Source organism: Phyllobates terribilis, unplaced genomic scaffold (assembly GCF_046119375.1).
Source record: "Phyllobates terribilis strain yellow unplaced genomic scaffold, ASM4611937v1 Scaffold_3__8_contigs__length_932513732, whole genome shotgun sequence".
NCBI lineage: Eukaryota > Metazoa > Chordata > Amphibia > Anura > Dendrobatidae > Phyllobates > Phyllobates terribilis.
In genome coordinates this window covers 379,715,580-379,742,438 of record NW_027362763.1, presented here as the reverse complement: position 1 = coordinate 379,742,438, position 26,859 = coordinate 379,715,580, and the positions used below count along the sequence as shown (strand labels likewise).

The 26,859-nt window shown below is 42.7% G+C and overlaps 1 protein-coding gene across 1 annotated transcript in view; it reads left to right on the top strand.

Annotated features, from left to right (window-relative positions):
- BMP5 (bone morphogenetic protein 5) overlaps positions 1-24,862 on the top strand; it is a 406,090-nt gene extending 381,228 nt beyond the window's left edge. Inside the window, exons 5-7 of the mRNA XM_073675430.1 lie at positions 11,075-11,151; positions 14,626-14,736; positions 18,546-24,862. Coding sequence (XP_073531531.1) covers positions 11,075-11,151; positions 14,626-14,736; positions 18,546-18,695 — 338 coding nt within the window. The 3' untranslated portion in view covers positions 18,696-24,862. The remainder of the gene's footprint in view (positions 1-11,074; positions 11,152-14,625; positions 14,737-18,545) is intronic.
- The last annotated feature ends 1,997 nt before the right edge of the window (positions 24,863-26,859 follow it).

Below are 26,859 nucleotides of genomic sequence, written 5' to 3'. Positions count from 1 at the left end.
ATAGCACTTGATTTGGAAAGGCACACACCTGTCTATATAAGATCTCACAGCTCACAGTGCATGTCAGATCAAATGAGAATCATGAGATCAAAAGAAAATGACCAAGGAGCTCAGAGACAGAATTGTGGCAAGGCACAGATCTCGCCAAGGTTCTAAAAGAATTTCTGCTATACTTAAGGTTTCTAAGTGCACAGTGTCCTCTATAATCCTTAAATGGAAGAAGTCTGGGACCACCAGAAGTCTTCCTAGACCTGGCCGTCCAGCCAAACTGATCAATCGTGGGAGAAGAGCCTTGGTGAGAGAGGTAAATAAGAACTCCAAGATCACTGTGGCTGAGCTCCAGAGATGCATTAGGGAGATGGGAGAAAGTTCCACAAAGTCAACAATCACTGCAGCCCTCCACCAGTCAGGCCTTTATGGCAGAGTGGCCAAACGGAAGCCTCTCCTCAGTGCAAGACATATGAAAGCCCGCATAGAGTTTGCTCAAAAACACATGAAGGACTCCCAGACTATGAGAAATAAGATTCTCTGGTCTGATGAAATGAAGATAGAACTTTTTGGTGATAATTCTAAGCGGTATGTGTGGAGAATACCAGGCACTGTTTATCACCTGCCCAATACAATCCCAACCGTGAAACATGGTGGTGGCAGCATCATGCAATTGGGGTATTTTTCAGCTGCAGGGACAAGGTGACTGGTTGCAATTGAAGGAAACATGAATGCAGTCAAATTCAGAGATATCCTGAATGAAAACCTCTTCCCGAGTGCTCTGGACCTCAGACTTGGCCTAAGGTTCACCTTCCAACAAGACAATGACCCTAAGCACACAGCTAAAATTACAAAGGAGTGGCTTCAGAACAACTCTGTGACCATTCTTGACTGGCCCAGCCAGAGCCCTGACCTAAGCCCAATTGAAAATCTCTGGAGAGACCTGAAAATGGCTGTCCACCAACGTTCACCATCCAACCTGACGGAACTGGAGAGGATCTGCAAGGAAGGATGGCAGAGGATCCCCAAATCCAGGTGTGAAAAACTTGTTGCATCATTCCCAAGAAGACTCATGGCTATACTAGCTCAAAAGAGTGCTTCTACTCAATACTGAGCAAAGGGTCTGAATACTTACGACCATGTGATATTTCAGTTTTTCTTTTTTAATAAATTTGCAAAAATTTCTACATTTCTGTTTTTTTTTAGTCAAGATGGGGTGCAGAGTGTAATTTAATGAGAAAAAAATGTACTTTTTAGAATTTACCAAATGGCTGCAATGAAACAAAGAGTGAAAAATGTAAAGGGGTCTGAATACTTTTCGTACCCACTGTAGGACTCCTTCCCTTCTGAACTCTGTCATGCACACAAACAGAAGATTTACACTACATATGGGGTATCGGTGTACTTAGGAGAAATTGCACAATAAATTGTATGGACAATTTTCCCTATTACCCTTTTGAAAATTAAAAATTTGGGCCAAAAACAATTTTGTGGGAAAAATATATTTTTTACAATTCTTTGAAGCACTTGTGGATTCATGGTGCTCACCACACCTCTAAATACATACGTTGAGGGGTGTAGTTTCCAAATTAGGGTCACTTATGAGTCATTTCCACTGTTTAGGCACTTCAGGGGCTCTGTAATCGCAATATGGCATCCGCTATTTATTCCAGCCAATTTTGTTCTCCAAAAGTCAAATGGTGTTTTTTACATTTCAAGCCCTGCTGTGTGCCCAAACAGTAGTTTTCCTCCTCCTATCAAGTATCAGTGTTTGCATGAGAAAATGATTAATAAATAATATGCTCCATTTTCTCCTGTTACCCTTGTGAAAATGAAAAATTTGAGGGAAAAGCAAAATTTTTGTGGGTAAAACTAAAATGTTTATTATTTCCTTCCACATTGCTTTAATTCCTGTGAAACACATAAACGTTAATAAACTTCTTCTTGAATGTGGTTTTGAGGACTTTGCGGGTGCAATTTTTAAAATAGTGTAATTTTTGTGTATTTTCTGTCACATAGTCCCCTCAAAGTCACTTCAAATTATTTAAAAAAAACATAAAAATTATAGTTCAAAAAATTATGGCAATGTTGTAAATATTATATACTATCTATGTTGTGTGGTATAACTATTTGTTTTAAGGGCATAAAAATGCAAAGTTTGAAAACATAAAGTGACACTGGTCAGAATTGTTTAAGGTACAAACAGGCTTGGGGGTGAAGGGGTTAAGATAAAAATAGGGTACATGACCCATTTAACAAATCTAAACAAAATAAATGAAACAAGTAATTACCATGAGTGCTTCTTTATGAATTTATACTGTATAGTTGTGTCCTAACTTAAATTTCTGCATTGTTATGGATCCCACTTTCTAATTACACAAATTTAATATGTTATCATGAAATAGTATCAAAACCCTTGATAGACTGCAACTCTATCACAACTAGTAGGGAACCGTCCATAGTCACATATAGCATAATCATCTTCAGACTGAGTAAAACTAAACTATGTTTCTTTATGAGCTGATCATCTTACGCCACTCACCTCAAGATATGTTGAGCCAGGGTAAGACATAAGGAAGGACACATTTTTATTTTTCTTAGAATCGTACGGATTTCTGCACTGTTTAAAATTATGTAATTTATATTTACGCTGCATTTAATTACAACATTATAATGAGAATTACAGTGGGTACGGAAAGTATTCAGACCCCTTTAAATTTTTCACTCTTTGTTTCATTGCAGCCATTTGGTAAATTCTAAAAAGTTACTTTTTTTCTCATTAAAGTTCACTCTGCACCCCATCTTGACTGAAAAAAAAACAGAAATGTAGAAATTTTCACAAATTTATTAAAAAAAGAAAAACTGAAATATCACATGGTCCTAAGTATTCAGACCCTTTCCTCAGCATTGAGTAGAAGCACTCTTTTGAGCTAGTACAGCCATGAGTCTTCTTGGGAATGATGCAACAAGTTTTTCACACCTAGATTTGGGGATCCTCTGTCATTCTTCCTTGCAGATCCTCTCCAGTTCCGTCAGGTTGGATGGTGAATGTTGGTGGACAGCCATTTTCAGGTCTCTCCAGAGATGCTCAATTGAGTTTAGGTCAGGGATCTGGCTGGGCCAAGTCAAGAGTTGTTCTGAAGCCACTCCTTTGTTATTTTAGCTGTGTGCTTAGGGTCATTGTCTTGTTGGAAAGTGAACCTTAGGCCAAGTCTGAGGTCCAGAGTACTGTGGAAGAGGTTTTCATTCAGGATATCTCTGTACTTGGCCGCATTCATGTTTCCTTCCATTACAACCAGTCATCCTGTCCCTGCAGCTGAAAAATGCTCCCATAGGATGATGCTGACACCACCATGTTTCAATGTTGGGATTGTATTGGGCAGGTGATGAGCAGTGCCTGTTTTTTTCCACACATATCACTTAGAATTATAATCAAAAAGTTCTATCTTCATTTCATCAGACCAGAGAATCTAATTTCTGTAACGGGTCTGGGAGGCGGAACCTCTGAGCTACTATACAAGGGGGCGGTCCTTGTAAGGGAGCAGGTGGTGACCAGGGAAGATGGGCAGGCAGTCACAGCAGGTGACCGGGACAGTCTCTGAGTGAACGGGCTGGAGGTCACGGCAAGTGATCGGAGCAGTCTCTGGATGAACGGGCAGGAGGTCACGGCAAGTGACCGGGGCAGTCTCTGGATGAATGGGCAGGAGGTCACGGCAAGTGACCGGGGCAGTCTCTGGATGAACGGGCAGGAGGTCACGGCAAGTGACCGGGGCAGTCTCTGGGTAAAGGGTAGGTACGACCTGTGATGGCAGAGCCTCCAGGTAGGCTAGCAGGCAGATGGTAGATGTGTGCTCCCAGGTGAGCAAGCGAGAGTCTCTGGAATGGCAGGTGGTCACAGCACGTGACGGCGGAGTCTCCAGGTAGGCTAGCAGGCAGGTAACAGGTGTGCGCTCCCAGGTGAGCGGGCAGGAGTCTCTGGAATGGCAGGTGGTCACAGCACGTGACGGCGGAGTCTCCAGGTAGGCTAGCAGGCAGGTAGCAGGTGTGCACTCCCAGGTGAGCGGGCAGGAGTCTCTGGAATGGCAGGTGGTCACAGCACGTGACGGCGGAGCCTCCAGGTAGGCTAGCAGGCAGGTAGCAGATGTGCGCTCCCAGGTGAGCGGGCAAGCTGGTCCATAGACAGACTGACAGGAGTTGGAGGGCAGACCGTTGGACCTCAGGCTAGCAGGCAGGTAGCAGATGTGCGCTCCCAGGAGAGCGGGCAAGCTGGTCCTTAGACAGACTGACAGGAGTTGGAAGGCAGACCGTCGGACCTCAGGCTAGCAAGCAGGTAGCAGGATATCAGGCAGGAATAAGACAGCAAGCTGGCAGGAATCTGGCAGGTAACTGGCAGGTAACTGGCAACGGGACCTGAGGGCTGAAGCAGAGTAGTGAACAGTGCAACAACATTGCTCGGGCACCTCCATTTTGGAGGAGGTGCCTTATAAATGGTGAAGTCCTCCTGCCATTGGCCAGGGACTCCTTAGGACGGCGCGCGCGGCCCCTTTAAGAGGGAGGGAGCGCGCACGCGCGCGCCCTAAGCACAGTGGCCGGGAAGGAGCGCGCGCTGCCAGCAGAGCGGAAGGAGGACGCCGGGCTAGCAGCAGAGAGGTGAGGGGAACAGCGTCCCTGCCTAGCAGAGGGCAGGGACGCCGGCGCTACAGTACCCCCCCCTTTAGGCCCCCCCTTTTTTAGGCCAGACAGAAATTTAGCAAGGATAAGAGGGGCATAGACGTTCTCTCGGGGCTCCCACGTTCTCTCCTCAGGACCAAACCCCTTCCAATCTACTAGAAAAAAGGTCTTTCCTCTTACCCTTTTGGTGGCAAGAATGTTCTCTACCTCAAACTCGTCTTCAGCAGAAACCGGAGCAGGAGGCATACCTGTAGACTTGGAAAAAGAGTTAAGTACCACAGGTTTGAGGAGAGATTCATGGAAGGAGTTAAGGATCCGTAAGTTGACCGGGAGTTTCAATTTATAGGCCACCGGGTTGATCTGACTGATGACCTCCAGAGGGCCGATGAACCGAGGCCCTAACTTGTAAGAAGGTATCTTGAGTCGGACATATTTAGATGAGAGCCAGACTTTATCTCCAGGACGAAATTGTGGAGGATCCAGGCGTTTTTGTCAGCGTGTCTTTTCATCCGCTCGGACGACTGAAGGAGTGCGGATCGGGTACTCTCCCAATTGGAGGAAAATTTGCTAACGAGAGATTCCGCAGCCGGGTTGTCCACAGAGGTGGAGACAGGAAAAGGAATCCGAGGATGCTGACCGTAGACTACAAAAAACGGGGATTTGGAGGAGGATTCGTTCTCGTGGTTGTTGTAAGAGAACTCAGCCCATGGTAGGAGATCCACCCAGTCTGAATGATGGGCATTAACGAAGTGCCGGAGGTAACTGGTCAGGTTCTGATTGATCCGCTCCACTTGACCATTAGACTGTGGGTGGTAAGCGGAAGAGAAGTCCAGGGTGACGTCTAGCAGTTTACAAGTGGCTCTCCAGAAGCGTGAGGTGAACTGTACCCCACGATCCGACACGATGTGGAGGGGCAGGCCATGAAGACGAAAGATGTGACGAATAAAGTCTTTAGCTAGCTCGGGTGCAGACGGTAGGCCTGGCAGGGGAACGAAATGAGCCATCTTGGAGAAGCGGTCAGCGACCACCCAAATGACCGTACAACCGGCAGAGACTGGGAGGTCAGTTATAAAGTCCATTGCTATATGCTGCCAGGGGGCAGCAGGTACAGAAAGCGGAAGGAGGCGGCCGGCTGGCAGATGTCTTGGAACCTTGTTGCGGGCGCAGGACACACAGGCAGAAACAAAGTCTATTACGTCCTTGTGCAGGGTAGGCCACCAGTAGTAAGCTGGAGGGTCTTTTTCTGACCGGCGTGGCCAGCCAGTTTAGACGAGTGACCCCAGTGAAGGATCTTCTCCCGATCAGGTACTGATACGAACGTCTTTCCGGGGGGGAGACGATTTAGACTCACGGGAGCCACCTGCATTACTCTGGCGGGATCGATGATGTGTTTCGGATCTTCCTCGAGATCGGACACCAGAAAGGATCGAGACAAGGCGTCCGCCTTGACGTTTTTGTCAGCCGGGCGAAAATGAAGAACAAAATCAAAGCGAGCAAAAAACAAGGACCACCGGGCTTGGCGCGGGTTAAGTCTCTGGGCATGCTGGAGGTAAGCCAAGTTCTTGTGGTCGGTGTAAATTATTACCGGGTGAAGAGCCCCCTCGAGCAGGTAACGCCACTCCTCCAATGCCAGTTTGATGGCCAATAACTCTCGGTCTCCTATGGAATAATTGCGCTCTGAGGAGGAGAAGAGTTTAGAGAAGAAGCCGCAAGTTACCATCCTCCCGGAAGATGATTTTTGAGTAAGTACCGCTCCGGCTCCAGAGGAGGAGGCGTCAACTTCTAGGAAGAACTGCTTGTTGCCGTCCGGGCGATGCAGTACCGGGGCGGAAGAGAAGGCCTGTTTTAAGGAAAGAAAGGCCTCCTCTGCTTCGGGCGGCCACTCTTTGGGATTAGTACCCTTACGGGTGAGCGCGGAAATTGGGGCAGTCCGGGAAGAGAAGTGTGGTATGAAGAGGCGGTAGTAGTTGGCGAAACCCAGGAACCGCTGAATGGCCTTCAACCCCTCCGGTCGAGGCCATTTCTCGATGGCAGACAGTTTCTCTGGATCCATTCGTAGGCCGGTCTGAGAAATAATGTAGCCCAAAAACGGAAGCGAGGTCTGCTCAAAGAGGCACTTCTCGTATTTAGCGAAGAGGTGATTCTGCCTGAGCCTGAGCAGGACCTGACGAACGTCCCTCTGGTGAGTCTGGAGATCCAGAGAGAAGACCAAGATGTCGTCCAGGTACACCACCACGCAGGAGTAGAGAAGGTCCCGGAAGATGTCATTGACCAACTCTTGAAAGACGGCGGGAGCGTTACAGAGACCAAAGGGCATTACCAGATATTCATAGTGGCCGTCCCGGGTGTTGAATGCCGTCTTCCTTTCATCCCCCTGACGGATACGGACCAGGTTGTACGCCCCACGGAGGTCCAGTTTGGTGAAGATTATAGCCCCCCTCAGACGGTCAAATAACTCCGGAATGAGCGGAAGGGGGTACTTATTCTTCACCGTGATCTGGTTAAGGCCTCTATAGTCTATACAGGGACGGAGAGAGCCGTCCTTCTTTTTGACGAAAAAGAAGCCTGCTCCCGCCGGGGAGTTAGATTTCCAGATGAATCCCCTGGCCAGATTCTCCTCAATATATTCGGACATCGACCGGGTCTCAGCAGCGGATAATGGATAAATACGCCCACGGGGAAGAGTAGTACCGGGTAACAGGTCAATAGGGCAGTCATATGGTCTATGAGGGGGTAGTGTCTCTGCCTCCTTTTTATTAAAGACATCAGCATAAGACCAATAAGGAATCGGAAGTCCAGGTAGATTAGCTGGGGTAGGAGAAGGACGGACGGGATGGACGGGAACCAGACAGGTCTTATGGCAGTCCTGTTCCCAGCGAAGGACTTCTCCGGTCTGCCAGTCAAGCACGGGTGCATGTCTCTGGAGCCAAGGTAGGCCTAGCAAGAGGGCGTGAGAGAGTCCAGGCAGAACATGAAAGGAGATACTCTCAGAATGCAGCATTCCCACCTGCAGAGTAATGGATTCGGTGATGAGTTGGATGGGGCGTGGTAAGAGACCTCCATCCACGGCAGCAACAGACAAGGTTACAGCAAGAGGTTTGGTGGGGATGCGGTATTTGTCTACCAGGGACTGTGAAATAAGATTCCCAGCTGCTCCAGAGTCAAGTTGGGCTAGTTCGAAATGACGGTTCTCCCCGCAGACGATTGAGACTGACAACAGCAGAGATGGAGAGGGTTTATTCTTGTCTAGGTCGACCTCTCTGAGCGAACCTAGACACAGGCGTTTCCCGACCTCTCCGGGCAGGCACGGATCCGGTGCTCCTTACTGCCACAGTAGAAGCAGCTCCCCTCGGCACGGCGTAAGTCCTGACGGGTTTTGACCATCTTGGTCTGGTCGACCTGCATAGGCTCAGGAGAGTGTACCTGGGGAGAGACGGAGGGAGTGACGGGTTTCTGAAAAGTAGGAGCTAGACGTGGAAACCTCCTCTCACGGGTGACCTCTTTGGCACGCTCCTGGAACCGTAGGTCAATCCGGGTGGCAAGAGTTATTAGGTCATCGAGAGTGGTAGGAATGTCCCGACCGGCGAGTTCATCTTTAATGACAGACAGACCCTCCCAGAAGACGGATACCAGAGCGTCGTTATCCCAGGCCAGCTCCGAGGCAAGGGTACGGAACCGTATGGCATATTGGCCCACGGTGAGGCTTCCCTGACGGAGGCGTAACAGTGATGATGCGGATGAGGTCTTCCGTCCGGGTTCGTCGAAGACTTTCCGGAAAGCCGTGAGAAAGGCAGGCAAGTCGGACACCAGGGGGTCTCCTCTCTCCCATAAAGGATTAAGCCAGGCCAGGGCCTCCCCGGTGAGATGGGACATGATGAAGGCAATTTTGGCCCGGTCGGAGTTAAACTGGTGGGACAGGAGTTCAAAGTGCAGGGTGCACTGATCTATGAAGCCCCGAGCCTGGGCGGAGTCGCCTCCGAAGCGAGGAGGTGCAGAAAGCCGGGGTCCGGGGTAGGATACCATGGTATTAGTGGGCAGCGGAGCTGCCGGATTGCGAGTCATGGCACTGGCGGTGGTTGCTGGCGGAGCAGTCAGAGTGTCCAGGCGAGAATTGACATTCCGCAGGTGACCCAGGATGGACTCCTGTTGGGACCTCTGACGGGACAGTTCATGACACAGGTCCGAGAGCGAGGGAGCTTGGGTGCCACCGGGTTCCATGGCCCGAGCAAACTGTAACGGGTCTGGGAGGCGGAACCTCTGAGCTACTATACAAGGGGGCGGTCCTTGTAAGGGAGCGGGTGGCGACCAGGGAAGACGGGCAGGAGGTCACAGCAGGTGACCGGGACAGTCTCTGAGTGAACGGGCTGGAGGTCACGGCAAGTGACCGGGGCAGTCTCTGGATGAACGGGCAGGAGGTCACGGCAAGTGACCGGGGCAGTCTCTGGATGAATGGGCAGGAGGTCACGGCAAGTGACCGGGGCAGTCTCTGGATGAACGGGCAGGAGGTCACGGCAAGTGACCGGGGCAGTCTCTGGGTAAAGGGTAGGTACGACCTGTGATGGCAGAGCCTCCAGGTAGGCTAGCAGGCAGATGGTAGATGTGTGCTCCCAGGTGAGCAAGCGAGAGTCTCTGGAATGGCAGGTGGTCACAGCACGTGACGGCGGAGTCTCCAGGTAGGCTAGCAGGCAGGTAACAGGTGTGCGCTCCCAGGTGAGCGGGCAGGAGTCTCTGGAATGGCAGGTGGTAACAGCACGTGACGGCGGAGTCTCCAGGTAGGCTAGCAGGCAGGTAGCAGGTGTGCGCTCCCAGGTGAGCGGGCAGGAGTCTCTGGAATGGCAGGTGGTCACAGCACGTGACGGCGGAGCCTCCAGGTAGGCTAGCAGGCAGGTAGCAGATGTGCGCTCCCAGGTGAGCGGGCAAGCTGGTCCATAGACAGACTGACAGGAGTTGGAGGGCAGACCGTCGGACCTCAGGCTAGCAGGCAGGTAGCAGATGTGCGCTCCCAGGAGAGCGGGCAAGCTGGTTCTTAGACAGATTGACAGGAGTTGGAAGGCAGACCGTCGGACCTCAGGCTAGCAAGCAGGTAGCAGGATATCAGGCAGGAATAAGACAGCAAGCTGGCAGGAATCTGGCAGGTAACTGGCAGGTAACTGGCAACGGGACCTGAGGGCTGAAGCAGAGTAGTGAACAGTGCAACAACATTGCTCGGGCACCTCCATTTTGGAGGAGGTGCCTTATAAATGGTGAAGTCCTCCGGCCATTGGCCGGGGACTCCTTAGGACGGCGCGCGCGGCCCCTTTAAGAGGGAGGGAGCACGCGCCCTAAGCACAGTGGCCGGGAAGGAGCGCGCGCTGCCAGCAGAGCGGAAGGAGGACGCCGGGCTAGCAGCAGAGAGGTGAGGGGAACAGCGTCCCTGCCTAGCAGAGGGCAGGGACGCCGGCGCTACAATTTCTCATAGTCTGGGAGTCCTTCATGTGTCTTTGAGCAAACTCAGTGCGGGCTTTGATATGTCTTGCACTGAGGAGAAGCTTCCCTTTGGCCAATCTGCCATAAAGGCCCAACTGGTGGAGGGCTGCAGTGATAGTTGACTTTGTGGAACTTTCTCCCATCTCCCTACTGCATCTCTGGAGCTCAGCCACAGTGATCTTGGGGTTCTTCTTTACCTCTCTCACCAAGGCTCTTCTCCCACGATTGCTCAATTTGGCTGGACGGCCAGGTCTAGGAAGACTTCTGGTGGTCTCAAACTTCTTCCATTTAAGGATTATAAAGGACACTGTGCTCTTAGGAACCTTAAGTAATGCAGAAATTCTTGCCACAATTCTGTCTCTGAGCTCCTTGGGAAGTTCCTTTGATCTCATGATTCTCATTTGGTCTGACATGCACTGTGAGCTGTGAAGTCTTATATAGACAGGTGTGTGCCTTTCCAAATCAAGTGCTATCAGTTTAATTAAACACAGCTGGACTCCAATGAAGGAGTAGAAGAGTAGAACCAGGTCAAGGAGGATCACAATTAAATGGACAGCATGTGACTTAAATATGAGTGTCTGAGCAAAGGGTCTGAATACTTATAACCATGTGATATTTAAGTTTTTCTTTTTTAATAAATTTGCTAAAATTTCTACATTTCTGTTTTTTTTCAGTCAAGATGGGGTGCAGAGTGCACTTTAATGAGAAAAAAAAGAACTTTTTAGAATTTACCAAATGGCTGCAATGAAACAAAGAGTGGAAAATGTAAAGGGGTCTGAATACTTTCCGTAACCACTGTATACAGCATAAGACTATACAGCACTATAATATGATATTTTTAATAGCAATGTTTAAGAAAGAATTCTTTAAAAATGAATTGAAAGAAGAATTCATTGTACATAAAAGCAGGCATTAATTTGCCTAAAGAATTATTTTTGTTTTTTTATAGATTACAACACAAGTGAACAGAAGCAGGCCTGCAAAAAACATGAGCTGTATGTTAGCTTCCGTGACTTGGGCTGGCAGGTAAAGATGTCATGTTACATGTTCGTTCATGTTTCAATTATTAAAGGGACCAGGATTTGTGCAAATAATATTAATGCATACTAATGGGCATCGTGCAAAATACAATTTTATTAAACGTTTTTTCCTGGACTCGACAAGAATGGTGCTGAAAAGGGAGCACCTCATTACATTATAGAAAAACCAAACCTTTTCATACATATTCCCTACTGGGTATCCAATTGATCTCTTGTTGAATCATTTCTATGGCCTCATTCAGACTTTCGTTTTTCACTTACGTGTTCTCTCCATGATTTTTACAAATAGAACACATACACATTATAGTCTATGGTGATTTTCACATGTCTGTGTTTTTTTGCAGACTGTGTACCCACAAAAACCATCATGTAGATGTCCATTTTTTATTGGTATAATGGATGAACATCACCCAATTGTATGGGTCCATGAAAATCAAGTACAGCACATGGGTGGCATTAGTGTGCTCTTTATGTGTTGTCCGTGATTTACATTACAACCAATAGGAGAAGCTTTGTAATTTATTTATGTTTCCATACGATGAAATCACTTACTGTGTGTAACACTGATGATAAAAACCGACACACTTACCAAACTCTAATGACACTCGGATTCAAACCAATGACATGTGGATTACAACTATCTTTTTCCATTCATCAAGAACGACCTCTTTTAGACCCTAAATGCTTTATGGAGTTTGATGCTCAACTTGTCTCTTCAGAATTCCCCTTGGGTGTTTCAGTTGGGTTCAGCTCAGGAGACATACTTGGCCACTGAATCACTTTCACCCTGTTGTTTTTTAGTAATGCAACAGATGTGTGTCTTGGATAATTGCAATATTGGAATGCTACATGTCAGCAGAGGGCAAGGAGTGATGGTAGAATCTTCTCTTTCAATATAGACAGTATATCTGTGAATTCATGATAACATCAATAAAATGTGCCTCCTCTACACCAGCAGGACTCATGCAGCACCACATAAGGACACTACTATCACCATGCTTCACTATCACCAGTAGACACCATGTATTTTTCCAAATTCATTTTCCTAAATGCATAGTGCCTACAGTGAAATATGGTGGTGGTACAGTTGAAACCAGAAGTTTACATACACTATATAAAAAGACACATATGCATGTTTTTCACAATATCTGACAGGAAATCAAAATAAACCTTTCCAGTTTTAGGTCAATTAGGATTACCATAATTTTTAATATTTGCCAAATGCAAGAATAATGAGAGCGAGAGAGAATGTTTTAAGGTATTTTTATTACTTATTGCAAAGTCAAAAGTTTACATACACTAAGATTACTATGCCTTTAAACAATTCTGGACTGCTCATATGATGACGTCATGTGTTTGGAAACTTCTGATAGACTTTTTGGCAACATCTGAGTTAATTAGAGACGCACCAGTGGATGTATTTAAATGCACACCTGAAACACACTGCTTCTTTGTGTAGCATCATGGGAAAGTCAAAAGAAATCAGCCAAGATATCAGGAAGAGAATTGTGAGCTTGCACAAGCCTGGCTCATCCTTGGGTGCAATTTCAAAATACCTTAAGGTGCCTCTTTCATCTGTACAAACAAGATGGGAATGTCCAGCGATCAGGAAGGAGACGGGTTCTGTGTCCCAGAGATGAACATTCTTTGGTATATGTGCATATCAAGCCAAGGACAAAAGCAAAAGACCCTGTGAAGATGATGGCGGAAGCTGGTAAGATTGTGTCAATAACCACAGTGCAATGAGTACTGTATCAACATGGGCTGAAAGGCCTCTCTGCCAAGAAGAAGCCATCATGTTGTGGGGTCGTTTTGCTTCAGGAGGGACTGGTGCACTTCACAAAATAGATGACATCATGAGAAAAGAAGATTACGTGGCAATACTGAAGCAATATCTCAAGACATCAGCCAGGAAGTTAAAGCTTGGGTGCAAATGGGTCTTCTAAATGAACAATGACCCGAAGCATACTGCCAAAATGGTAACAAAGTGGCTTAAGGATAACAAAGTCAATGTTTTGGAGTGGCCATCACAAAGCCCTGACCTCATTCCTATTGAAAATTTATGGGTAAAGCCGAAAAGGCAGGTGCGAGCAAGGCGATCAGTTACATCAGTTTTGGCAGGAGGAATGGGCCCAAATTCCGACCAACTATTGTGAGAAGCTTGTGGAAGGATGTCCCAAAAGTTTGACCCAAGTCATTCAGTTTAATGCAAATGGTACAAAATACTAATGAAATATATGTAAACTTTTGACTTTGCAGTAAGTAATAAAAATGCCTTACACATTCTCTCTCTCATTATTCTGGCTTTTGGCAAATATTAAAAATTATGGTAATCCTAATTGACCTAAAACGGGAAAGGTTTCTTCTGATTTCATGTCAGATATTGAGAAAAACATGCATATGTGTCTTTTTATAAAGTGTATGTAAACTTCTGGTTTCAACTGTATATCTTTTCATTTGACTGCATGAGTGCTCCTGGTGTTGGGGAGCTACAGTTCATTGATAATACCATGATTTCACAGATGTACTGCTTTTTATTGAAAGAGAAGATGCTACCATGGTGCCCTTAGTATATATGAACTTTTCCAACATGACATTGATTCAGTACACACATCTGTTACATTTCTGAAAAAGAACAGGGTGAAAGTAATTCAGTGGTCAAGTATGTCTCCTGATCTGACCCCATCTGAAACACCTAAGTGGAATTTTGAACAGACAAATTGAGGAACACTCTCAATGAGTTTCCAGGCTATAAAATATGTTGTTCTTGAAGAATGGAAAAAGATAGATGTTGCAGTATGTGGCAAACTTTTTCATTCCATGTCTAGAAGACTGGGTGCTGTCCTTAAAAAATTATGGAGGCCATACAAAATACTACATGTTGTTGTTTTTGATGTGTGGTGTATTTATTTCTGCATCAACTAATTTTAGCAAAACTGAAGATTTTGGAATGAATGTTATATTATTAACGTTACTTTCATGTTATAGATTAAAATATGTTCTATGAAACTCAGTATTGTCAAAATTTTAGAAATTGTTATTGTATTCAGTGAGATATTTTGTTTAATATCTTACTTTTCAAGGAGGGTGTACTCATTTATGCTGAGAGCTATTTATACGACCATGAATCCTGATACCTAACCTGCAGTCTCTTCCTTATCATCCATATGCTATCTACATATAGTGGGTAGATTTGGTTCAAATCCCACCAACAACATCTCCCTGTGTTTGATTGCAAGCCCTCAATGGGGCCGGTGATGTCTGTGTAAAGCGCTATATAGTCAAGTAAAATAAATAAATGTACTGATCACACAAACATAAATAAATCAATCCTATCAATTAAAATTACTTAATTGACAATGTAACAGTGTGAAGCAGTGATAATAGGAACAATGCTATTTTTTCAATATAAAGATTATATATTTAACATAATATATGTGTTGCTTTTGTTTTGTCATAGGATTGGATTATAGCTCCAGAAGGTTATGCTGCTTTCTATTGTGATGGGGAATGTTCGTTTCCACTTAATGCTCATATGAATGCCACAAATCATGCCATAGTGCAAACTTTGGTGAGTAAAACTAAAATTTCTATAAAAAATGCAGCTTTAGGAATAAAAATAAACAGATAGCTGTGTAGAACAGTGTTTAAAAGATCCATTACCATAGCTTGTGGGCACTTCACATTTCACATTTTTGTTCATTTTAAAAGGTTTTTAAAATTTTGTTTTTTTTTCTCAACAAAAGTATCTGTTCAACTTTTAATGGGTTTCACTGCCTTTCCTCTACCATTAAATGTAATCTACAATGTTCATATGCTGTAAGCAGTTTATAGAACATTTCCAAAAAAGAGTTTCTTTAAATAAACCAATATTTTTTAATGGAGCATCAATAGCATGTATTATAAGTTTATTTTCACAATTTTTGTTCAATATAGTAATAAACATACCTTAGCAATAAACATATTTTTATTTGTATGCGGTATGATAATATAAGCAAGGGATATCTTACAGAAATCTATTATCAAGCTGCAAATATCACTTTTCAGACCAGGAGTGTTCTTTCTGAATGTATCCTACTCCCCTCACTGAGCAGGAGCAGCATTTCAAGATTCCTCCCGTTGCACATGCCTCACTAATAACTGACTAATAGTCAGTATTTATTCGATCCCATAGTTGACATCGGTAGATTATTCAACAATCTGACATATCAGTAGTCTGAGGTATTGAAAAGCAATTGAAATGAAGACAATCTGAAGCTTCTAGGTAATTTTAACTAGATTTATGTTTATTGAAGCTACAGTATATAAAAAAAAATGTCAAATATTTAATAATTAATATAATTAAATATAGTTTTAAGTTTGCTTTCAAAATCTTTATTACATTAGGCTATTTTTATAATAGAATTACTGTTTAATATTATAATTATTAAATCAATCTCTTTTACAAATAGAAATGTGCAATTAAGGATGTGATGAACTTCAGGTCCCCTCTGTGTCTCCTGCAGCACTGGCCGGCAGTATATTGGCTTCTTTTCTGTGCACTTTGTATTTTCTTATTGATAAAAAATGTCAATAAGTGTCTCTAATAAAGCAACCCACCAAATTTTTATCCCCTACTCTTTGATCAATATGTATGTGATGTAATTTAGTTTCATTAAAATACTGTCTTCCCTAGATTTCCAGCATCCTCTTCTGGGTCACGTGTGCGCTCTTCATTTTCATCCCTTACTCACAAAGAGACTGCTGTTACTTCCATCAGTGTAAGCCTATGAAGACTCAGAAGAAGATTCCATAAACTTACATTGTGAAAGTGACTTCCAGTCCATACATAACCTTTGTTTTATCCAGCTCAACTGATCTGAAGTCATGTTGTAAGAACATTCTGTCAGTTGTCACCTGGCAGCTCTAAAATGGCTATGACAGACAGGCTAAGCGCAAGCCACTCTGCTTACTAAATCAAAGGGGTTGCCCTGGCCTTCACCCTTTAATTCCTGTACAAGGATCTGGACTTAAACAGGGTCCCATAGGCCCGAGCCACGGAATAAGTTGCTGTTCAGTTGTGCAGGCTGGCAGGAGTGGTCAGGTAGCCCAGTCAAAATCAAGAGGGCAGGAAAAGTACAAAATCAGAATCCGTAAGAATAGTCAAAAACATAAGCCGAAATCAAGACAAGGAACAATGATACAACAAGGAGCTAAACAGACAGGACTGAATGAAAGAAGCACAAGACTGTTTCTGGAAGCTTCCAACAGTAAGCTGGAAGCTTAAGTAGGGTGTGGTGTTCTACAATTGTCTGCAGCAGGTTGCTGACAACTCTAGCTGGATAGCACACACACCCACACTGTCAGACTCGACTGCACTGCAGGTCCCAACCACCCTAATTTAAAATGTTGGACAGAGCCTGCACCATCCTGAACGTCTGGTTCCAATGTCTCATCTATCACCAGCGCCACCCGCAGAATGAATACGGTGGTGTCTGGAAACAGGGGAAGGCAGGGTAGGAATCATCCTGGTGGAGATCTGACATATGTGACCCAGAAGAAGAGTGGAGCGGCGTGAGAAACTGGGAAATAGAGTAAGCAGAAAGTATTTTAATACATCTACACTTCATCACATGTACGTATATTCAAAAAGTATTAGGCAATAACAGTTTTGCTGAGAGTGTTTGAATTGACAATTCTTTATTTTGCTGAAGAACAGAAATATATTGCTACTGAAAGATAATTGGGAAAGCAAAGGAGTCAACCAAATGGCTTAGAAATTGCCAGAAATAAAACAAAATTAAACTTGCATGCAGAATCTTTCATAAAGCAGTTAGAGTACTGGCTCCCCAAGTCAAGAAAACAATTTCTGGCATCTCATCTTTGAAATAGACAAGAATCATTAAACTGATCAATTATTACTGCTGATTACATAAAAAAAATGGATCAGTATATCAGGAGTATTTGTAGGGTCTTAAAAGAGCTTGGGCCCAAGACCCAAGCAATATCTCTCACCCCTTCCCCTCCGCCACCACCACCACACTTAAAATTAAATTATATCCATATATGATTATCCCTATATATATATTATATACATTTTAATTATATACAAACTGCATATGTTAACACTGTTGCTGCTATAACAGGACAAAATATTGCCTACTGTCCAAACAAAACACGCTAAACAAAGACCATTAATACCAATAGTGCCACTATAATAGGCCAAAAAGGTTCCACCACACCCTGAATACTACCAATTACCACTACATATTAAATTAATTATATTATTACATGCTAAAATATTCTATACAATGGGAACTACCACCACTATATACCATTTTATACATTATATCCCTCCAAAAAGGTTAAACTGCACAAAACTGTTTCTAATTAAAATGCACAAAAAAAACACCAATAATATTACCATACAAAATGCCGGTATGATGGTAAATACCAGTTCTGCAGACTGTATAAGAGATTATAGGACAGTTATATATAGTGACTTACAGGTGACATTCTTTCTGATAGGGTCTTTTACTTTTCTTTTCTTTTCCATGTGGCCCAGACTAACATACCTTTTGCCTGCAGAATGTGTAAGACAGACACACTTTACTTCTCACAATTCCTTTACCATTCCCACCTATTAATAATGCCCCCAGAGTGCTCTCCCCAGCAATAATGCTATCAGAGTGCCCCCTCCAGTAATAATGTCCCAAACTCCCTTCTAGTAATCTTGCCCCCAAAGTGTCCCATCCTGTAATAATGTCTCCAGAGTGCCCTCTCCAATAATAATAACTCCTTACTACTCCCTTCAGTAATAATAGCCTTTCAGTAAAAGACAGGAGAGATAGAGTCACCGATTCATCAAAATGTTTATGCTAGAAATCTGACTTAAAACACTTTGAGTTTCTTAAAAATGTTGCAACTTTTCAAAGTTGCACAAAAAGTTTGCCATTCTTGATGTTTTCTCTCAAGATTTGATCAGCTCTGTCAAAATGGGTGGAGTTGGAAAGGATCCAGAATGGGACGGGGCGTGGTAATCCCACCCATCAAATTCATCAATAATATTTTATGCTAGAAATGCTACTACAGTCCCTGACTGGAGTAACAATTCTGGTGAGGCACAAGGAGGTGCACGCCACTGAGAAAATGCGCCAAATTCATTAATTGGCTTGTGCCTCTTGATGAATTGGATGCATCCTACTCTAAAACATCCTAATTAAGATGGCATAGTGCCAGTCTCAATGAGTCCGGCTTTTAGTGATTGCCATACAGTAACTGATTTTGCTAGCTAGACTTCAGACTAAGATGAAATGATGAAACTGATGTGTTCTGCTCTTTTGATGCTTTATTATGTTATTAATATGCCATGTAAACAATCTGTTTTATTTTTAATTGTAGGTCCACCTCATGTTTCCAGAACATGTCCCCAAGCCATGCTGTGCGCCGACAAAGTTGAATGCCATTTCTGTTTTGTACTTTGATGACAGTTCTAATGTTATTTTAAAAAAATATAGAAATATGGTTGTAAGGTCATGTGGATGTCATTAAAGAAGAAAACATTTTCTCTATACAATTATAGGCAACATCTTTCCATGCTGAAAAAAAGCTAGAGAGTAAACATATTACTAATATACATCATGATACACATGTACAGTTTTATGTATATATTAGAATTTTGTAATTTATTTTGATATACAATTGCATTAAAGGTTTTGTCCACTGCTAAGATATTACTGATCTCACCTTAGGACTGAATCAATATCACATTGGTGGAGGTCCAATACCCAGAACCTCCATGTTCAGTTGTTGACAGCTATGGTGGTGGCTGGATGTATTAAAAGTGAGTGGAAGCTGAGCTGTAGCACCAATGGCTACTACGCAATGTACAAAGCTACTCTGTTTACATCTGGCCACCACCATAGCGACTAACAGCTGATTGTCAGGGATGGCAGATAGAGATAATTGAATCTCCCAAAATTAATCTCAGGAAAATTAGCTCGAAATAGCCAGTAGATTTCATTCTGTTCGATTAAATTTTGGTCCAAATAAAAAATTCCACAATTGCTTTAATTGTGCTCTGAGGCCTCTGCAGACCCCAAAGCATAATAAAAGGAGTGGAAGGGTTACAAATATTGATAGAATATAGTCACCTCTCCTAGCCTCTCCCCTCGTCTGTCCTGCCTCTGAAACTCCCAACTCGGCCCTCCACGGACTCTCTCTGGTCTTTAGAGTCACGTGGAGCACAGCACACATCTTTGACATCAATAAAGTGCATTGTGGCCCACATGACTAGTCAGTTCCAGAAGATCAGGTGAGGTGTGATCTTAGGAGAGGTGAATATAATATTTTATAACTTTTTAAGTCCTACAAAGCTCTTAAAAGAATCCAGCAAAACATGAGCCTCAATTTTTCTGGATTTGTGCAAAATGGGTCATGAAAATTTTGGATTCATTAGAATCCCAAATTTTTAGAAAATGTGTAACTCTTTTGATTTATTATGAAAGATTCACTCATTTCTAGTACCAGATCTGATATTGATGACCTATCCTAGGGATAGGCCATCAGAGCCTAAGTAGTGGACATTCCCTTTAAATGGGTTTCCCATAAACATATTAATCACCTTGGTAAAAGAATAATGTAGGATTGTTGGTGGTCTATGGGACCGACAGAGATAATTAAACACTCCATAAGTCCTGTAGGAGTTAATGAAGTAATGGTTACACTTGCAAACTACATCTCCATTCAAACAAGAAACTCAAGAACCCCAGTCTGGTGATCATTGGTGGTCCCAGCAGTTTGACACCAAGTTAATTTGCTTATTACTTATGCTGTGTTTGGGTGGTAAATTATATTAATGGGAAAACCCCTTAAATTAAGTGTGACAGAGTCTGTTTTATACAATTTATGTAAAACATTAACATTTTATTTAAATCAGGATAAAATAACATTTTCCTTTTAGAAGCAAACATAGACATTGTTACTTTTAATGATGACTCGTTGAGAAATGCTATACATCCATACAGCTGTTTTGTAGTATTTATTTAGGAAAAAACCTTAAATTCATAATAATTAGACATGTTTAGTCCAGTTATCATTTAACATATTGAAAAAAATATTCAAAATAATTCAAACATTTGGAATAATGATTTTTTTTTAAATAACATTTGTTTTAGAAAAAACTTAAAAAAAAACAACATAATGAAGCAATAATTATTTTTGCTTAACACAATTTTTACACCTTTATTCCAACGTCATGCTACAGGCATCAGATGGCTCCACATTATAATGCAATATCATTTGGAGTATCATTCCAGTGGACATATTTGGTTATGATTGTAGATTATATATCAATTTCTCACTAAGCTTAATATGTATTATAAGTCAGCTATTATTTTCATGCACACATACAGTATGGCACATTAATTTTTTTTAATCTTGCAGAAAATGTATTTCAAAACATAACTTGTAATGTAAATCCATTAATTTAGTGAATATTTTAAAGATAAACAAAAATGTTGTTTGCATATCAAATTTGGAAAAATGGCATATATCTGGCTGACCAATGTGATGTAGGCAGAAAAAGACTATAGGAGGCGTATGTCACATAGCGGATGATCTACAGTGGGTACTGAAAGTATTCAGACCCCTTTAAATTTTTCACTCTTTGTTTCATTGCTGCCATTTGGTAAATTCTAAAAAGTTCATTTTTTTTTCTCATTAATGTATACTCTGCAACCCATCTTAACTGGAAAAAAACAGAAATGTAGAAATGTTTGCAATTTTATTAAAAAAGAAAAACTGAAATATCGCATGGTCATAAGTATTCAGACCCATTGCTCAGACACTCATATTTAAGTTACATGCTGTCCTTGTGATCATCCTTGAGATGGTTCTACTCCTTCATTGGAGTCCAGCTGGGTTTAATTAAACTGAAAGGACTTGATTTGGAAAGGCACACACCTGTCTATACAAGACCTCACAGCTCACAGTGCATGTCAGACCAAATGAGAATCATGAGCTCAAAAGAACTGTCCAAGGAGCTCAGAGACAGATTTGTGGCAAGGCACAGATCTTGCCAAGGTTATAAAAGAATTTCTGCAGTACTCAAGTTTCCGAAGAGCACAGTGGCCTCCATAATCCTTAAATGGAAGAAGCTTGGAACCACCAGAAGTCTTCCTAGACCTGGCCGTCCAGGTAAACTGAGCAATCATTGGAGAAGAGCCTTGGTGAGAGAGGTAAAGAAGAACCCCAAGATCACTGCGGCTGAACTCCAGAGATGCAGTAGGGAGATGGGAGAAAGTTCCACAAAGTCAACTATCACTGCAGCCCGCCACCAGTCGGGCCTTTATGGCAGAGTGGCCAAACAGAAGCCTCTCCTCAGTGCAAGACATATGAAAGCCCGCATAGAGTTTGCTCAAGAAACACATGAAGGACTCCCAGACTATGAGAAATAAGATTCTCTGGTCTGATGAGACGAAGATGGAACTTTTTGGTGATAATTCTAAGCAGTATGTGTGGAGAAAACCAGGCACTGCTCATCACCTGCCCAATACAATCCCAACAGTGAAACATGGTGGTGGCAGCATCATGCTATGGGGGTGTTTTTCAGCTGCAGGGAAAGGACGACTGGTTGCAATTGAAGAAAACATGAATGCGGCCAAGTACAGAGATATCTTGGATGAAAACCTCTTCCAGAGTGCTCTGGACCTCAGACTTGGCCTAAGGTTCACTTTCCAACAAGACAATGACCCTAAGCACACAGCTAAAATAACAAAGGAGTGGCTTCAGAACAGCTCTGTGACTATTCATGACTGGCCCAGCCAGAGCTCTAACCCAAACCCAATTGAGCATCTCTGGAGAGACCTGAAAATGGCTGTCCACCAACGTTCACCATCCAACCTGACGGAACTAGAGAAGATCTGCAAGGAAGAATGGCAGAGGATCCCCAAATCCAGGTGTGAAAAACTTGTTGCATCATTCCCAAGAAGACTCATGGTTGTACTAGCTCAAAAGGGTGCTTCTACTCAATACTGAGCAAAGGGTCTGAATACTTATGACCATGTGATATTTCAGTTTCTCTTTATTAATAAATTTGCAAAAATTTCTACATTTCTGTTTTTTCAGTCAAGATGGGATGCAGAGTGTACTTTATTGAGAAAAAAATGAACTATTTCCTATGACATATCTCAGACAATTATCTTACTTTAAGTTTGGGAATTATCTATGGAATTTTCCCAAAGCTGTCAAAAAATTAGCTTATATATAATATTACATTGTGACAAATCACTCCATAAATAACTTTCATACTGGATTTTTCCTTTAAACAAAATATATAAAGATAAGCAAATTTGTTGAAGGTGAATTAATTTACCTCAAATTTTTTTTAAAAAAAATTGGATTTTCCTGAAGTTATCCAGATTCATCAAAATGTTGACTAGTTTGCCACATTTCCCTGAATTGCACAAAGGCCAGATAAAAGGCTAAAGAAACAATTAATACTCACCTGTCCCACTGCCGCAGCACGCCGTTGGGTCTTTGATGCCATGCACTCTCTTCTTTCCGCCTTCCTAAGTCATGCAACATCCTCTTCAACCTTCTTCAACCTGTGCTGGGGCATCTGGCACAGGGTAGGTCTCTCACGTCATAGTGTTATATATAGCATATGTATATATGTTTATCATAGCGTACGACGGACATTGTGGCGCATGCCGTTATGTCATGACGTTATAATATACGACACCCAAGATGGTAACTAAGCCTCAAATGATAATAGAAAGGAGTTGTACTCGGCTTTTAGAGGGGAGTGATGCTGGCTGAACTGGGAAAGATCCCACTAGTCCACTAATATAGGTAAACAGCCGCACTTAAAAGGTTTCATTATGCAAATTATGTTTAATTTAAACAGTTCACCACAATACAATGAAAATTAGATGAAGGTTTTGAGCGACATAGAAGGACGTTTCGACCATAAATATTTGGTCTTTTTCAACTGTTGCTAAGTAAGAAGTTTTCCAAAAATAGGAAGGTCTGATTGAATTCACCTGCGGAGTGGTGATAGCAGTGGACGTGGGGTTCAGCCAAGGGGATTCAAGTATACCGCCAACCGCGTGACATCACCACATCTAGCGCGGTCTGTGCTATACATTAATCCCCTTGTGATGTGCTGTGATGTCAGAGGCCTACTAGGATGGAGTATAAGACTGGACAGTGGACTGTGATGGCTGGACAGGTGAGCAGCATGGTGAACATTAACTTTTATTTATTTATTTATGTTTTTACGCCCTATGTTTATTATGCTTTTGGGTCTCTAAATTCTCTAGATCATGATAAGGAACATTCACTCTGCATTGAATAACTTAATTGTGAAACACATTAGCTTGACAAATTCAAGCAGTCTTCTGATCTCAGCAGATTTGTTCATTTCTAACAATATGTATAATTCATTCATATAAATTCATTAATATAAAATGTGCCAAAGCAGTTTATTTACAGCTTTTCCACTACTATATCAAAATATTTACTTTGAAACCATTTGACAGGAAAAGATAATTGTCTGTTAACAAATCAAATTTATTTGGGAGTTGATGAAATTTTTGAATTCAACAAATTCCAAAATTTTTGGAATTCAATTTGCACAAATCTAGCTAATTGTCAGATTCTTTTGATGGCCAGAAAGAGGTTAAAAAATAAAAATAGGTTATACTCACATGTCTTAGGCCTATTTGTCCGGCAGCTTTAGCTCTTTCTCTTGCTCCCTCTGGTTTTTAGATTGGTCGTTGAATGAATCTTGGGGCACTGACTAACCCTCATGCAGTCATGTAGGGTGCAATGCATGTGGAGATCCGAAGACCATTCTAAAGAACAGAGAGAGAGGAGGAACTTTGGCATCAGGACAGGTGAATAGCAGGTCTAGGATTTACTTTTTAACCATCCTCTTTCTAGGCATTAATTATGGGTCTGGAGAGATCTTAGAGCATGCAAAATGTATTTTTGGGGACAAAATTTTATGTGGACCAAATCGAATGTGCAGACCAATTCAAACTAATCTGCTTTAAACAAAGTTGGGGAGATTAGCTTATCGCTATTATCAAGTCATGGTATCTTCCTCCTCAACTATTGATACAATATAATGCAAGCAGATAGCAACACTATATAAATGGAAATTTAAAGGTACAAGGCATAGAGATCTTGATTCTATAATTCATCAATATGCAGACAAATACGAGAATTGTAGATTTATTCAGTAGTAATTAAGTTCCATAGCAGTTGACTACAGATCCACTGAAGAAGAAAAAGCATTGTTGCCAAGGTGAATACATCCTTTTTATCTTTTATATACTGGAGTGCTGCCAAGCCTTATAATTAATGAAATTATTTATGACATTTCCTGGAATAAAATTGAGAATTGCATTAGCTTATCACCAATTCTGAAAACTTATTTTTTCCTTATTCTTTATTAAATGTTTCCAATTTTTACAATATCAAAAATTAAATAAAAAAAATTACAACTCTTGAACTTCACTATACCATTCATAGATTTAATAAAATTCATTCATAATCATGATACTGGGGGTTTGATTTTATAAATGATTCCAATTATGTGCCACACATCTTTGTTGTACAACCATTTTACCTCAAATAAGATTGCTCTCTATTTCATTTGTAATACTTGCTGTTTGAATAGTCACAAACTCAATAAAATTTTCTCCATTTTGCATATTGTCATATTTTTAATACTAAGCTAATGCATGTGATTATAGTACAATGGGATTCTTTGGTAGGCCAAGGTTCTAAGATAGTAATAGGCATGAAACATTCAAAAGTCTATCTTATCAATTGTATAATAATAATCATTTTATTTACATAGCGCTGAAATATTCCGCAACACTTTACAATTCAATATATTACAGAGTAACCCATAGTACGTCAATTTAAGCAAGATTGAAAACCCTGCTCGCAAGCTTGCAATCTAAAAGGAAGATGAGATGACAGCTCATGTAAAGCTGCATGAATTGGTCCTCAGCCAGTATCTACTGTATATATTATATATGTCCTGATACGAAGTTCTATCTAGTGCATGGAATTCGTGGGAACAGGTGGTAGAAAGGACCAGATTCTAAGGAAAGTGTTGACAGGGAAAGCCGAGAACAGCTGATGTGAAAAGTATATCTAAAGACATGTGTGCTTAAAACTCTGGACTGTGAGGAATACTCAGATTGTCTGTGGTAACGTATTCTAGGGGACTGGTGCAGCATGAGAAAAGTCTTGGAGACAGAAGTTGGAGGTTTGGATTTTGGAGGATGCTGCTTAGTCTTAAATCATTAATAGTGTTGAGTGAGCACTAAAATGCTCGGGTGCTCGAAGCTCAGGCCGAGCTCACCGTGATACTCAGGTGATACAACGAGCCCAATATTAGTCTATGGGAGACCAAGCATTTTTGCAGCGGTACCCCCGGCAGTCTGTAGAAAGCCTAAAAAGTGCCCAAAACGATAGTGACAGTGCTCAAAAGACATGGGGACAGCATGGGCATCGCCCCAGGAAGCATTTCTGACCCCCAGGTCATTGCTGTCAACAACGTGGCCAGAGGTATTAAGCCACTTTTAAGGGCTTACAATAAAACGTTCAAAAACAAAACTGAAACGGTTTTCCTGTGAAATATGTTAAGGAACTTCCTTTCCAGGGTAAAGACTTGTGTATAAGGTAAAATAAATAACTAAAAACAAAAATACTCCTCCACACCTTGGGCTATGTTCACAAGTAGCATTTTTTATGCATTTTTGCACTTTTGTATTGCTTTCAACCGTGACAAATGCATTCACCGGGAAATGTCATTTTAACATTTTACAATCTTATCTGCCCATGTGCTGTGTGACACATGCATACAGTGCTGAAAAGACATGGGAACAGCATGGGTAGACCCCTGTAAGCATCTCTGACACCCAGGTCACTGCCTAAAAGTGTGCCCATCAGAAGTGATCCTTGCCGCATCAGAAGATGCAGACTTGCAACTATCCCCGTGCAAATCCTTGTCCCAGGGCAGTGTTCAATTGTACCTCCCCCATTCCTTGCAATGTAAGTGCAAGTATGCAGCCTGCCACCCACCTACCCCCAGGCTGCAATATCATACTGCTAGATTGCTTGCACTTGAAATTGGGCACATTTCTTACGCTGGCCTGCTTTAGGGCAGCATTGGACGAGCCCACCAGAGAGCCAGACTCCTCCGGTGGGCCCTGGCATCTCCATCAGGGGAGTTGAGAGTGCCAAGGTGAGGAGCATGATGATGATGATAGAAGTTAGCATCTGCTTTGTTTTCTTGGAATGCAAGCGTAAGTGTGCAACCTGCCACCCACCCACCCCCAGGCTGCAATACCATACTGCTAGCTTGCTTGCACTTGAAATTGGGCCTTTTAGGCATGTGGAGGCAGACACCGGCCACCATGTTATGCCTGCTTTGTCGGCCTGGTATCCATACTCGGTCCCCAGCTACCTGGTGGCCGGGTGTCCACGCTCGGTCCCCAGCCGCCAGGGGGCGGCCAGGTGTCCATACTCGGTCCCCAGCCACCAGGGGGTGGCCGGGTGTCCATGCTCGGTCCCCAGCCGCCCCGCGGCCGGCTGTCCATAAATGGTCCCCAGCCGCCCCTATTTCTCCTGGGAACTTCCCCCACACTTTTCTTATCCTGGCCTGCTTTAAGGCAGCAGTGGACGAGCCCAC